The sequence below is a fragment of the Scatophagus argus genome, chromosome 7 (genome assembly GCF_020382885.2).
Source record: "Scatophagus argus isolate fScaArg1 chromosome 7, fScaArg1.pri, whole genome shotgun sequence".
Lineage (NCBI taxonomy): Eukaryota > Metazoa > Chordata > Actinopteri > Scatophagidae > Scatophagus > Scatophagus argus.
In genome coordinates, this window is record NC_058499.1 from 22,892,390 (window position 1) to 22,907,746 (window position 15,357).

The following is a 15,357-nucleotide window of genomic DNA, read 5'->3' on the forward strand; positions in this document are numbered from 1 at the left end:
GGATCCAGAGTAGGTGAGGTGAAAAGGAAATATTTGGGACTAAAGATACAGAGGAATTAGGCACAATAGAATTAAACAGTAACCTTTTGCTGGACCTTTAAAAAAACAGAGGAGATTCAGATGAAAAATAGGTACTGCTTTAGGCAATGCCCTGGTGTATATAAGTTCACTCTAAAATGTTTCTTAATGGTAAAATCCACTTTTATCTTTGAATAATAATCCTTCATGCTAACTATTTTCAGATAAATAATGTGAAGACTCAGGGTGAGAGGGGGCTCTATCTAGAGGGCTGGGAATTTGAGTGTTCTGCGCAGTATTTTAGCTGTTCCTAGGACTGCATTCTTCTGGACAGTTCCATGTAGGCTGTTCCTACCTGCATCTTACACACTGCTGTTATGTGCTGAATTGTCTTGGCAGCATATTTGCGCAGCCTGCACCTGGGGTCATGTCTGGTGTGGTAGACTCGGCCTCTATTGATCTTGAACTGAGTGCCTGTTCTTGTGTTGCCATGATTAGTGCTTCTGTGCTGTAGTTCAATCCAGCCTTTTCCAGCCATTGGTAGGATTTCTTGCTATCAGCCACTTCTTCTATCTGTTGGTGGTACATGTCATGCAAGAGCTTGTCCCTCCATGATGGTTCGTCCTTTTCCTCACCCTCATCAGGTTTCTGCCGCTTGAGGTTTTTACTTTACATCTTCCTGATGTACTCCTGGATCTCATGCTAGACAGAGGTTCTGACACTCACTAGTCCTCAGTCTCACTTGTTCCACTTAGTTTACAGTCTCAGGGTGCTTTACATGAGGTGAAACCCAACAATCAGAAGCTTAAATTGTTGACATGTGAAAAATGGATTCCACTAAATATGTTTTTAACAGTATTTGGAACAGTGTGAAGCTTTCAAACCCCATTTGAGGAATTTGAGGAAGTTTTTGTAACCACATTTTCAGTATTTTTAAAACCCTGTCTTTTCCTAAAACCTTTATTAGGTATAAAGATGGCCACAAATACATCATTTGGAAGCCACAATACATCATTTACCCATGTCCTTTATACCACATGTGAAACTCAAGGCACACAGGCCAAATCTAGCCCAGCATCATATTCTTGTGTCCTGTGAGATTTTGCAAAACATTTTAATATGCCCAATAAAATTCTGACATATGGAAGTACAGTGTGCATAAACTACATGTCCCAGAATCCATCCTGATGTTGTTATCGGCACACTAAAGGCATCTAGTTGCTACATTTCAGTATATCCTACATAGTGTCTTAGTACCATTCAGCCATTTCCGCAGTGGTGCTCTCGCTGAATGGTTGTCGCTTGTAATGTTAATAGCAGCAGTCTAGAAAAAATGTCCAAGAAAAGAAAGGCTGAGACTGAGGGAAGGAAATTTAATGAGAAATAAGAAAGGTAGTGCATGTTTGTGTTTAATGGAGACAAACCCGATTGTTTTCTTTGTAACGTGGTACTGGCAGTTCCAAAGGAATAAAATTTACATTTGCACTTTGACATCAAACACAGAGCCAAGTATGCTAACCTTAGCCCTCAAGCATTCCTCATGCATCTTCAACAGAATATGTTCACTAAACTAACTAAAACTAACTTTTCCAGAAAGTGCATTTTTGAGAAAGTGTACGCTGAGTTATTTGTTATCATTAGGTTAAGCCATTAATAATCAAATACAGAAGAAATTACATAACATTATGACAAGTTGATAGATTTATGCAGTCTTATATTTACAACTGGTCCTTTCAGGGCAACCAAAATGCTGATGTGGCCTGGGACAAAACTGAGTTTGACACCCCTGCTTTAGAGCGACACACAACATTTACTGATCTGTCGCTCCTAGTGGGAGGACAATATCACCAACCAAATTTCAGGAACAAAAATGAGCTGGTTAGGATGAGAGAAAGTTCATGGTTTTGGTTAGAGGTTGGATTTTATTAATATGAGGGTAGTGACATCATCATGATTACAATATTAACCACGTTGTCAAGGTGGGACCAGGGCCAAGAGGGGGGCATTAGGGATCCATGGTGCATCATGTAACCCCTGCATTTCACACCCCTCCACCCTCCAAGTTAGTTTTCAAATGAAAAGGAAAAAATTAGATTGCTATACATTAAGTGAATGTAATGTGTGATGCAGTGTTTTAAAAATCAGTTTAAGTTTTCACTGACCACTCTTAACACCACACTCTGTTGGTCATACTCACTTTATATAATTATGAATTCCGGTCTGGTGACCATTATCAGGTCAGCTTTAGATTTCAAGAAACTGTGATACTACATACTAGAGATCAACAGGGAAAAATCAAAATTATCTCTCACAATCCCCACTAAGCAGGACTTTCTCTTAACAAACAAAACAGAGTGAATGAGGTGGACTGATGAAAGAAAATCCAGATCTGTTATGCTGATTAAACATACAGGGAACAAACCAGTGACAAGGTGAGAGGGTGGATACTCAGCACATCACCAAAGATACCTCTATGTAAGATAATCTCCACAGAGGGATTAAAGGTTTATCCAAGTTTGTCATCCGAATTCATTTTATCATAGAAAGATAAAAATCATTTTCTAATACACAAACTCTGCAATAAGAAATCATTTTAAAAAGCCAATGAAATGGAAATTAATCACACATAAAAAAAAAAAAAATCAAATCTTATGAAATTTGAAGAGAGGTCTCACCTACATGACAGGATGTATCATAGCGCAATACTTAATTTAGCTGAAATATTTGTAAAGTGAAAATGTGGCCTTTGTTTCCTTGGTTACAGTCATACAAAAACAGGAATGTGGAGTCTCTAAAATGGATGTTAATACAGTAGAAAATATTTTCATTGATAATTTGATTTTAATCAATACTTTTAAAGAACGGTTAAGAATAGGAATTGATTCTGGTTGCATTGTGTTTTTTGATGATAACGCCACTCACTATGACATTACACAGACACAGTATCATATAAACACCATAAAGTCACTGTTAAGTAGTTCCAAGAGAACGCAAGCTATTATATGACATGATTAATTAAGACAAAGATAATAGCTACACCACAAGGTATAAATACAGCAGTGCAAAATCATAAATTACATAATGAATATTATTAGAAAGAATAAAATATATTTTTATTTCTGTACAGTATCAATAAACAACAGTATTCGATTCTTACTTACTCAGTGAGTAAGGAGTGAGGAGGGAACACAAACAAAACTCCACATCTCAGTATACCCCCCCCCCCCACCCGCCCCACCCAGCCTTTTGGTTTCCTTTTATATTTTTATCCTCTACAGATTTAGATAAGGCCATTCATGCTTTCATTGCAGCGCCTCTATTCCTGCCTCAGTTTGAAGGCTTTCAGCACTATACAGCTCATTTAGAATCCAGCAGTTAGGATTTCGACTCCTGCCAAACAAAGACACCATAATATTCTCCAAGTTCTGCACCACTTTCTGGTTATCATGTAGATTTAGAAATGATTTAAAGGGCCGAGAAGAAAGAGTTTCAGATCCTCCTATTTTTCTTTCTTTCTTTTTTTTCCACAAAGATGTCAGACTCAAGAAAGTGGGATTGTAGATCTATAAAAGTCTCTGCTGCACACAAATTCCACATTAAAACGGTTGTTCAATAGGTATAAAAAGCTGCTGCAAAATATAGATCAAGTGTTGTGTGAGTGGAAAATAGAATTTTGCCTCTACAAGAAACCTTCCTGAATCCAGATGAAGGCCACTGGAGCTGAAGTGTGATGATTTTAATATAAAACCTTTGTCAGTTTCTTCCTCAAGAATAGCTGGATTCTTTTCATTCCTTTGCTTCTTGCAACTCATTGGAGCTTGGAGTTGCAACAGTTACAACATTTTTTTTTAAAAACCTTTTATTACATCAACCTTGGGCAGAATAATCACAATGCTCTCTGATGTTTCTGCAGAAGGTGAAAAATAATGTTTTTGACAAATCCCTTTACATCCATGTTGTGTTATTTCCAACTCTGACATAAAAGACAACTATCAAACTTGGGTTTGTTTGTGGAAGGTTCTAAACTAGTTTCGCACTTTACTGACTTTATAGTGAAATGTGTAACAACCATGTATCTAAAAGCCTTCCCTGTTGTTACTGCTGGGTGATCTGGCAATTTCAGATAGTAATCTACTTTTCAGGTAAACTGCAGTATTTAAAGTCTTCTTACTTCCGCAAACTTCACAGAACCTCACTGACTAGCAGATCTGCATTGTGTGAATAAACCATAATAATAAACCAAGACAAACCAATTAGACACACAGTTTTTTTTTTTACTGGAGCTGATGATGGATGCAGCGAAAGAGTGAATCACCTCTCCCTTCGTTCTTATCTCTGTTAGGAGCTGCACATATGAAGCATTGTTTGGGCACTGACATGGAGGCTGCTGTTATGGTGATTGCTTTTGTATGTATTTTACTTCAGTCTCTTTCAAATTCAACTGAACAATGTTCACAGCAGAGTCATTTGACCCAGGTATGAAGCCAGGCACTGATGGGGGGTAAGTGGGTTTTTGTCCAGTGTATAAGGTGTTTTTGACTATTTCTGTGACTTAACCTGTTGGTTAAAACTGCTGGATCATTTATTGACATTACACTGAAAAGGACTACTTGTCTTGTTTTTAATGATTTTTTAATTTAATTAAATGTTACCAAAAAAATGTAGATAGGAGGAAAGTGCACACTGGTGATGGTGATCTATGCTATGCAGTGATGCTTCTACTCCTGATGCCCCCTTTTACACTTTCTCCCTGAGAATTAGATGAGATGGTAGAAAAAATATTTTCAGTTCGTGAAACAGTGACATAATGTAAACTATAGAATTCATATTGCTTCAAGTAATGGAAAGATCACAATTTTGGTTTTGTCAATTAAAAGAAATCAGTTTGTGACGGTTATTTATGTTTAATCAGTGCTGTCATGACAATTGGTGTCCATTTACATGAAGCCTATTGATTATATTCAGTCACTTTTTGACTGATGTGAATGCATTAACTACTACTATTGTCAATTCATTGTTCTCAGTTTACTTGAATATACTTCAATGCACTGCATTTTAGTCATCTAATTTGTTAAATATTAAACCATATACTTTTCTGTGATTTGTCCAATGCCATCTACTCTTTTTTTTCCTGCTCTTTAGTGTATTCTGTGTTTTCCTTTCCTGGCCACATTTTTAGGTTCCCAAATTTCCAATGACTCCTGACAGAGTTCCTAAATAATTCAGATAGTGCAGAGCAAGATGGGGTACGATATGAAAGATTTGTTTCAAAGACCCATGTAAGCTGTTTTCAGCGTATCTATAAGAACTATCCATGTAAAGTGGCTCCGTGTGGTGTCTTCACCTCACAGTTGGAAACTCTGATCTGAAGTCACAGTTGCACAGCAGATGTTTTGACATGTCATAGCAAGAACTGACAGGTGTGTTAATTCTACTTAGAGGAAGACTCACATTTAATGATCTTAGTAACAGTGACAGAGTGACAGTTATTAAGTCCAGCTGTGTTCTTCCTGTTTTTAAAATAGAGAGGGTGCAGCCTGTGTCACTGGAGGTGAACATATTGTACCTTTTCATTCCATGAACACCATATGACCATATTGCTCTGTATATTAATGTAAAAAAAAAACAATGAACACCAAGCCCAGAACTGTGGTTTGGAGGTTTTCAGATGCCGGCAGCAGCATGTTAGCCGCAGAACAAACATACTCTCGTGGGGGTTTATTATTGTGAAAGCAGCTGGTTGTCTGTCAGTGTCCTCAATGCATTTCTGCTGTCTCTGCACCACCTGTAACTTGAACAAAGACCTGCACACCTACGCCCAAAGACACAAACACACACACACACAGACATTTCATATCAGACCCCTACATAGCAAAAACTCTGCCCCACTGCACATGACATCCTTCTCTTTCTCTTCCTGATTTTGTCATCCTCTTGTTGTCTCTGGACATATTCTAACACACTCACGGGCACAGACAGCTCAGGTACACAGATGATAACCAGATGCTGACGCCCCACAGCACCCGCTTCCCCTCCATCAACTGTTCCTCCCACAGCAGCAGGTAAGCAGCCGTCCTCCTCCTGCAGCATTCTGTCAGAGGTGGACCACTGGAGTGTTTAAACCCTGGACACAGGCCAAACATACACACACACACACGCAGAGTCATCAAGGGAAGCCCGGTCTGCAGCAGTGATTATGCCTGATTTTATGGAGCTGCATCTGGGTGTGTTCATGGTGCGTCTTCTTTGCTGAGTCATTAAATTCACTGAATATGTGGATAAAGATATGTGTAAAGATATTCTATTTGTGTTCAGTATGTGACAGCAAAAAGGGAAGATGTGTGCAGGAATCTCTCAGAGGGAGACAGAAAATATGTGTGTGTGTCTGTCATTTCTCTACTCAAGATCAGAAGGAAAATGTTCTCACAATGATATTCTGTATCACAGAAGTCCTCCTAATTGACAAAATGTCTTACTTGTTTAAGTGATTTCGTAAGAGCTATGATTCAGGAGTTCAGCTTAGGTGAAGATTAGTGACGATACAAGCCTTTGGGCGATCACAAATCAAGACTGCAACAAAGGAGAGTCTCTTTCCATCATGATTTATCTTGTTTGTCTGATTAGATTCCAGTAATCAATCCCTCATCAACTACAGTGATAAATCAAAACTGCTAAATGCTTCATTCAGAGGTAGAGGTACTCAACCACGGTACATAACACACCACAGCTGTCATTGCAGTAACATTTCAACACTGTGTCCTAGAAAGGAAATCAGCTTATTTTATCAGCTATACATTGCATCTGTGTTTGTTAACTCTTTGTGTTAACGGACAGCTCCTAATACATAACAGAACAAAAGTAGTTAATTGAATTTATTTATTGTATAATATGACCAGTCTAGCAGAAGGATAACCGTCTTGGTGCTTTGAGTCACCATAAAGTTAGGGCAATTTTTTTTTTCCCATTCTGCCTACATTGCATGGAGGCAGTGTATAAGACACATGGATGTTAGCACTCAACTAAAATGTTTGTTGCATTGTTGAGCTTCTAGTTTTGTTATGTTTTTTCATAGTTCAAGTCAATTCAAGAATGCTTAGAGGAGTATAAAAACTAGAAAAAAACAGAGGAAAATAAATGAAGACAAACAGTCAGTGACAATTCATAAGTTCATATATTTACATGTATTTATGGCTTTTACTCTCAAAACTCTCAAGCATATGATACGAGCACACAGATTTTGATGTAGTGGAGTTTGTGGAGTACAAAGAAATGACATTTTTTGTAATTTCTTTAGCATAAATTGCTATGACCAGGAGTGTCACCCAAAAGGGTTGAAAAAAAACATTTTTGACAAACATTTTTCATTTCAGTAGTTTTAACATCAGGTTTGAGCTCCTCTATAGCAAAACAGAAAATGATTTGCTGCTAAAAATGTGCATATATCCATATGATGAAAACAGAAAAATAAATAAATAATACAGCAAGGTTTTCGCGTGACCTTTACAAAATTAACACTTTATACAGATATCAGGGTTAAATTCTGTATTGTAATGCTTGCTGAATAGCATTTGTGAATAATCTTATTCCCTTGTCTTATTCATGTTTGAATATTTATGTGGTCATTTCCATATACTCTTTCATTGTAAATTCTCTACATGGCATACAGCTAACAATAACAGGAGTAAACGTGCCTTTGAAATCCTTAGTAATATTGGAAACAGCAGGTCCCTGATTTCAGAAGTACATAAATTCTGACTTCTTTCAATTCTTTTTTTCCAGCTGAATTCACAACTGCCACGAGTAGCTTTTATCAGCTGCAACTGGCTTGCTAATTAGGCTAACATCAGCTCCACGACTCAGTTTAAAATGCTGTCACAGACTGTCTTGTGAATGTTTCCAGCTGACTTATTTTAAAAACAGAATCCTGTAAAAGGGATCTTGAATATGCTCTTGATAGTTAAGAGCTGAAACACAGAAGCTGTGATTGGACAAATGCTTTTGGGTTATAATTTGCTAATTAGTCCATAAGACTAAACACATCCTGGACCAACATTTCTTTGGTTCAGAGTTCAAAGCAGTCAGTGAGAATATTCACATGAAGTATAAGACAAAAAATGATATATATTGTGTATCATGTTGACATGAGTGCATAGCTTCTCTGTTTTAATAGTACGAAAGCGACATGCTCTTTGGAATTGTATTAATTATATGGACTTCTGTGTTGTTTTTGTTTGAAGTTCTATAGGTGTCAGGCAGATTTTGAACAGAGTCATCTGCTTCTGCTTTCTCCACCATCCCTTCCTCTCTCTTCTAGTTAACACTCAGCCAGTATTTCCTTAGAGGCAACTTAGCCAACACATTCATGATGAGAGAAAGAATTAGCAGCCAATTACAGTCAGACAGACTCAGCTTTGGATGTGGAGCTTGAAGGTTATTGCAATAAAGCTTAATGCTGTGTTTCACTGAAAAAGATGTTCATATCCAAGAGAGTGCTATATAACAGACTTCCTTCTGTTTCTTCTTCATCATCTTTCCATCCTCTTCTTTACTCTTTTTTTTCCCTTCTTTTTACTTTTGTCAGGTCTAATAAAGTGTTTGGAAAGTCCATTTTGCTTGTGATAGATGTAACACAGCAGTGACACCCAATTCATGGTAGCTTTTCCACGGCCTAATGAACCTTTTTTTTCTCCACTTTTCAGGCTAACCCACAGGGCAGCCTTTGCTCTCAGAGCAGTGGAGCTCAGCAGATGGTCTCTTCACAACTGTAAAAAAAAGTCAAGGGAACAAACATGCATCCATCCATCCATTTTCTATACCGCTTATCCGTCAGGGTCGTGGGGGGGCTGAAGCCTATCCCAGCTGACTACGGGGTGGGGTTCACCCTGGACTGGTCACCAGTCAATCACAGGGCTGACACACAAAGACAGACAACCACACACTCACACCTAGAGGCAATGCAGAGTTGCCAATTAATTTAATGTGCATGTTTTTGGTATTGTGGGAGGAAGTACCTGGAGAAAACCCACGCAGGCACAGGGAGAACATGCAAACTCCACATAGAAGGGCCCAGACCGGGATTTTAACCTGGAACCCTCTTGCTATGAGACGACAGTGCTAATCACTGCACCACCGTGCCGCCCCAGGGAGCAAACAAATAGACTGAATTGGATTTTCTCAGTGAAAGGAATAGAGCTTCACTGCCACAACATCCTCATCATTTATTTTCAGAGCAGTCTGTTTTGATATCATAGTTCAGTCATCTCGTCATCAGGGAGATGATTGACTCAGCTGCTTCACATTTAAGATGTGAATTTTAGATGTATGACTGTACAGGAAGTAATTGAAGCAAAGACAAGCTGAATTTTCAACCTTGGCAAAACTATAATAAAAGCTCGGCGTGTGGCTGTAGGTCTACTTATGCACAGTGGTGCTTTCAGTTAAATGCTAACATCAGCATACTAACAAAACCAATGGTGACTTGCTTAATATAACCTTTTTACTCATTTGGGTTTGGGTCAAGATATTTTTGGCTTTTGGTATCCCATGTGTCTCAAGTCACATCTAAAGGTGTCCACTTGTATCCTCCTCTTTGTTTTTCAGGTCATGGGATGAGTTCCATGACTGTGCCAATGTGGCGATGGCGGGCTGTCCTGAGGAAGCAGCAGCTGTCTGGGAATCTCTCCGCCAGGAATCCAAAAAGATGCAGTTCTCTGGAAACCTGTACGACATGTGCTCCAACCGCAACAACCACCCTATGGCTTCGGTTTCCCCACACGGCTCACCTAACCAGGATGAGATCAACCAAGAGTCTTTAAGAGGGCACGCTTGTCATCTGATAGGCTGTCTCCACCTTCTCATGCTATTGTCTCCTCTGCTCCTGCTGTTTTGGATATAACAACCCCAAAAAAATGGGACTAGTGTGAATAGATATAAACTTTGTGTATTTTTTCTTCCACCAGTCATAGACATTCCACTCTTCTTTTCCTCTGCTCTGCCAGGGGCTGAATATTTCTAAACTGCATGTTCAGAGGCCTGACAGTCTTTTTGATAATGTATCTTTAAACTGCCTGTGCCATTTCATGCATATTCTCTGCCTTTTAATTAGTCTCTCTGTTGGAAACAAACACAAAATTCATACAGAGATATACAACCATGGTACAAACAGGCCTGCAAACATGTAGTTAAGCAGATGCAAACAGCAACCTTGTGTCATATGACCTTATCCCCGATCATCCTACATTTAGTTAGTATGAGCTCATATATGACGGTTCAGAATCAGAATCAGAATTAAATAGGAAAATTGGTTCCACAGGGGGTCTGTCCTGCCGAGTTTAATAATAGAGAAACAATAACGTCATACCTGATAAACTAAGATATGAAAAGATGTAGAGGCCAGATGCTGGGGAATGTTGGGTTCTCTGTATTCCAAAATTTAATTAGAGTATTGTCTAGACCTGCTCTAATTAGAAAGTGTCATGAGATAACTTTTGTTGTGAATTGGCGCTATATAAATAAACTGAATTGAATTGAACTGAATAGATGCCACACCTAGCTATAACCACATTCATTTATCAGCTTTACACTGTGAAGCCTTTGATAATTATGGAAATCTGACATACCTGGCTTGCTACCTCCCAAGTAACATGTTACCTCCCAACCTCATCGTCTGGTTTCTGTAATCTTTCAGTGGATGTGAAGTGCTTTTAAGTTTTCTTTGCTCTCTGGTTCTGAATGCTGCCTCTGTCGAATCCCAGCAACAATGAAAAGCTAAAAACATGTTTGATAATAAGGGGAAACCTGAACAAAAATTTGTGTTGTATGGAAAGAAAAGGCATCTGGATTCATTTTTTGGATTGCTTTAAAAACTTTTGAGAATTTGATACTAAACGCAAAACATCTGTGTACAGCACACAGTTAAAGACCCAGTGAAATTAAAATACATTTTCGAAGTACTTATTTCATTGTCTTGAATGAATTGTTATCCCTTGCTATCTGTCAAAAAAAAACAACAACCCAAAAACTGCACTTTGCATTAATATTAACTCATGAGTTGTAGCCCTGTAACTAGCAGGAGTGTGTTTGAATATCACTTGGCAAAAGCATTTATGCTTATATTTCCAAAATTGCATGCCTACAATGTATTTATTGCATTTTAACAGTCCTCTGCTGTTCCAAATCACCACACTTCTCCAGACCCTCCATGTTTGCTACATCACACACTTTTTCAAATCAAACCACAAATTAGATCAAATCCCTCTTGAAATTATTGCCTACCTGAATTTCCCATCTGAGTCAGAAGTACATCACATTACAGAAGCTTAAGATGCTCTAACTGACATTTCACTGTGTCATTAAAGATTTTGATTGGTTTAAGAGATTTAAAAAAACCAATACTGGCTCTTCAGTTCTTCTTGTTTGCAAGCAAAGCACAAATGCAGTGTGGAGTTCAGTCTTAAGGTTTTTTTAAATCCTCCCTTCAAGGATTCATATAAACTAAATTAAGTCTCTCCCTAGAATCCCGGCTCAATATAATGTGCAAATACAGTACTTCCATCATTTGTGGAATCACTAGAGAAAGCTCAAGGCCCTGAAACAAATTATGGAGTAGTACTCCAGCCAGTGTTGACAACTCTCCTCCCAATAAAGGAACTATTGGGTCCTTGTGACTTCTAAGTACAAGTTCTTAGATGATTTGTGTAGGGCACTGTAAATTGGCTTTTGCGTGCAGATTTTTCTTTAAATGCTTTTGGACGCAATAACACTATTCCAGGATTATTTGGTATGAAAAGCTAGATTGTATTTTAGCTGCTTTTTAGAGACAAAATCATATGAGGCCTTGTTCAGACTACCAGCCCAAATATATTTTTTGGGATATGAAAGTCTGGACAGCAAACAAAAACACACAAGCGCATGTGGAGGGGGTTTGGATACGGTTAGCTCAAAGTGTCTTTTACGTCACTTCAAATACAGCATAGAGAAAAGTGGCTTGGCATAACACAGAAGTGGGATTGTTTAGAAGGCGAAATGATGGATGACCATTTCTCATGTTTCTAAACTGGTAAGCTGAATCACCAGTAATATGTAGTTAGTGACACCTCTGCCATTACCCCAGCAACCCGAGCAGATGTTTGGTGAGGTCTGGACACACGAATTCAATCTGATCACTTGCAAACATTTGTCTGCAGTCTGAGCAAAGTCTGAGGAAATCTAAAATATCAATGTCATTAAAATGGGAAAAATGCCTCCTGTTTGTTCATGCTGGACATGTGCTGTCACCCCATAGGATCCTGAAGGACCACAAAAACACAATAAATTAAGGACAATGAAGGAATATTTGCAAAGTCTCTGAAGTCTTTTAAATGATAAAATTTTATATATATATATATATATATATATATATATATATATGAATTTGAAAAAATATATAATATATTAACAGGTTCCTCTGCTTTAACTGCAGTAACTTGACTTCTGAAGTCAAAGTGAAATATACTGGAGTTGTTTTTGTTTTTTGTTTGTTTGGTGCTTGCCCAGGTATGAAATCCTTCAGGGCTCCTCCTTGGCATCCTGCACTGAGTCCTACAGTGTGGGGCCAATATGTTCTCCAGTAAGAATCATGATCCTCTTTCAGGCCAAGTGTATTTAATGCTCCAGGAATCGTAGTTTGGCCCCGTAGGTCTGCCGAAGCTGCTTGTTATTCTAAGAGGCTGTGGGTAACAGTTGTTTCTGTCTGGCCCAGGATCAGAAATGCTGTCAGATTAGAGAAAGAGAGAGTGAGAGAGAGAGAGAGAGAGAGAGAGAGAGAGAGAGAGAGAGATCAGTAAACCTGGAAAACAAACACAATACTGTGTAGTTGAAGACTGGATCCACCTGCGAGTGTGTTTTACACAGAGGGCTTTGGTTTGTAGGTTTACTTCTATTTCTTCACAAAAAATAAATCAAAGCGGGGCCAACTTTAAAGAAATACGCTAGAATGTGAAATAGCACAAAACAATATCCTCAAAAACTGCGGTGGAAACGAATAGAAACTGATTAGACAAAAAGATTCAGGCAGAGCCATGTTTCACTTTAACAATTCACTGAGTCTATCCTTGTCAGTGGCAATTTCATTAATCATACAGACAGGGCTGAATGAAACAGGGGTATGGAAAGCAGGCCTGACATACAGTTGTGGTAGCTTTACTCATCTTAATTTGTGACCATAAGGTCAAAAGCAGACATAGTAGTAGTAGAAATTAGTATTCGCTGTTTCTGTGAGTGTAACACCATTGTCATAAGTACAAATCCAAGATTTCTGTGACAAAGACATTAGATGTAGTGTACCTGCTAATTACAAACAACTTTTGCCGTGCTCTAAAGTTGGCACACAACTCAGAACAGTGCATGCAAAGCTTACATAACCAGTAACACAGATCAGAAATAAGTGCATCAATAACTTTTAACACAGCAAAACAGTAAGCAATAGCACATTTCTTAGCAAGTCGCCTAATAGTACTTACCTCTGCTAGTGCTAGTACTTAACAACAAGAGATCCGGCTTAGTGTCTTGCAGCTGTTGATTTCACAAAGCTCCCACCAATTACTGAAAGCCAGTGTGAGAGTTACTCTTCTCCTGCTTCTTGCTCAGTCGCTCTCTCTTCTCCACTTAGTTTCCTCCATAAATGTCCTCTTGAGACTCTTTACCTCTGTCATGATGTTGTAGAGACTGCTGACAGGAGTGGCTGAGATGGAGACACAATTCAGTGTGCCATCAAAATTATTTTAAATCTGCTATTTTAAGAAAAAATAGTTATATAACATTGCACCTTTTTTGTCACAACGACAATAGAAATAAATTTTTGTCCAATTCTATATGTTGACCCTGGATTGAAGTCACTGGAATGTTGAGAAAAGCAGCTATTGCAGCCATTAGCAGAATACTAAAAGTGCACTAGGAACAAGGCTAAAGGAACTGAGCAGAAATAAAAAGAGTACATTTTCAACATGAAAACACCTCCAATCAACCCACAGCTACTTTTTACATAAGGGACTTATGTAAGGGACCAGAGATATGCTTGGGTGGTTTAAAGAGGCTGGTGTAGTTTTGAACTTTAATTAAACTGACAGAATTAGCAATTAGAAGCTTCAATGGCTGATTCACTAAGGTGCAGCAATTTGAAAACCATCTCCGCAGAGCTTAGATAAGTTGTTTCATTAAGGCTAAATCTGAGTCAACCATAAACTTGAGGCGACAAAAGAAAATCAGATTGAATGTGTTTGTATTAAAGCCTATAGTGAGTCCAGTCATCAAAACCTCACCAATAGATTTGTTTTATGAGAAAATAACTGCTTCAGATTAGAGTTTCATGTAATGCAGGTGGACAAAAGAGATTTGAGAGTAGCTGTCAATAACGCTGCAGGGTAATACAACATTATTGACCCGAGCAGAGCTGGAAATTTTTTCCAACGTTGAGTTTGAAACTGTACATCTCTTGGCCTGTGGCAATAGCACGATGCTCTGGAAAATTGAATAGAAAAGACTACAAGAAAAAGGGAAACATTTTTAAACACAGATTCATCAATGTCTCGTTAAAGGTCCAGTATTTTGGTGTTACTGTGAACAAATGGCAAATGCAGTTGGTAGCCTACAAAGACAAGATTTGATATAAAACCTTCAAGTCGCATCTTACATCGGTGATGCAACCTGTTGCTGGTGATTTTTCTCATTTCATATGGTAAAGGCAATACTCAATGTCGGATAAAAATGCTTAGATTATCTATCTGTCTTTGATATTGACTGTATATAAATATGGATGATGTGAGAGCGCTCTCAAAGTGAGGGAGTCCTTGGTGGCTGGCCCCAGTACAGGTCATAAATGAAAAAATAAAATAAAATAATATAAAAACTCAAAGTACACGTCAAATAAACTCTTCCCAGAGGTGATTTCTGTCATTTTAGGTAGTTCTTATCATGCTGGTTATTGATGCTATAGAAAGTGATGTTGTGTTAGCGATGCCCACATTTGGGTCAGATGGGTGTGTGAGCAAGGCTGGCTCCAAATGATGTCATCAGTGCAAAATGGCAGCACTCATATCTGGGATATTTCAGCTTGACTTTTGTCCAGTGAGACGTTTTGATCATCCTCATATATGTCAATAGTCTTTGATAAAATTAATAATATTGAAGAGAGACAAAATGTGTGTAATTCATGCTAAAAAATAAAATACAATAAAAACGGGAGGTAGTGGTTTTAGGGGATGTTGGGTGTTGTAATTACAAATTAGTGCACTTCAGAGAGTGAATTTTTGGGCTTGGGACAAAGTCAGGCTAGCTGTTTACCACCACTTTACGTCTAAGCTA

General features: G+C 38.3%; 1 protein-coding gene across 1 annotated transcript in view; it reads left to right on the plus strand.

Annotated features, from left to right (window-relative positions):
- The window catches only part of nrn1la (neuritin 1-like a), a 60,841-nt gene extending 49,871 nt beyond the window's left edge, over positions 1–10,970 (plus strand). The window contains exon 3 of the mRNA XM_046394942.1: positions 9,619–10,970. Within this exon, the coding sequence (XP_046250898.1) occupies positions 9,619–9,913 (295 nt within the window). The 3' untranslated portion in view covers positions 9,914–10,970. The remainder of the gene's footprint in view (positions 1–9,618) is intronic.
- The last annotated feature ends 4,387 nt before the right edge of the window (positions 10,971–15,357 follow it).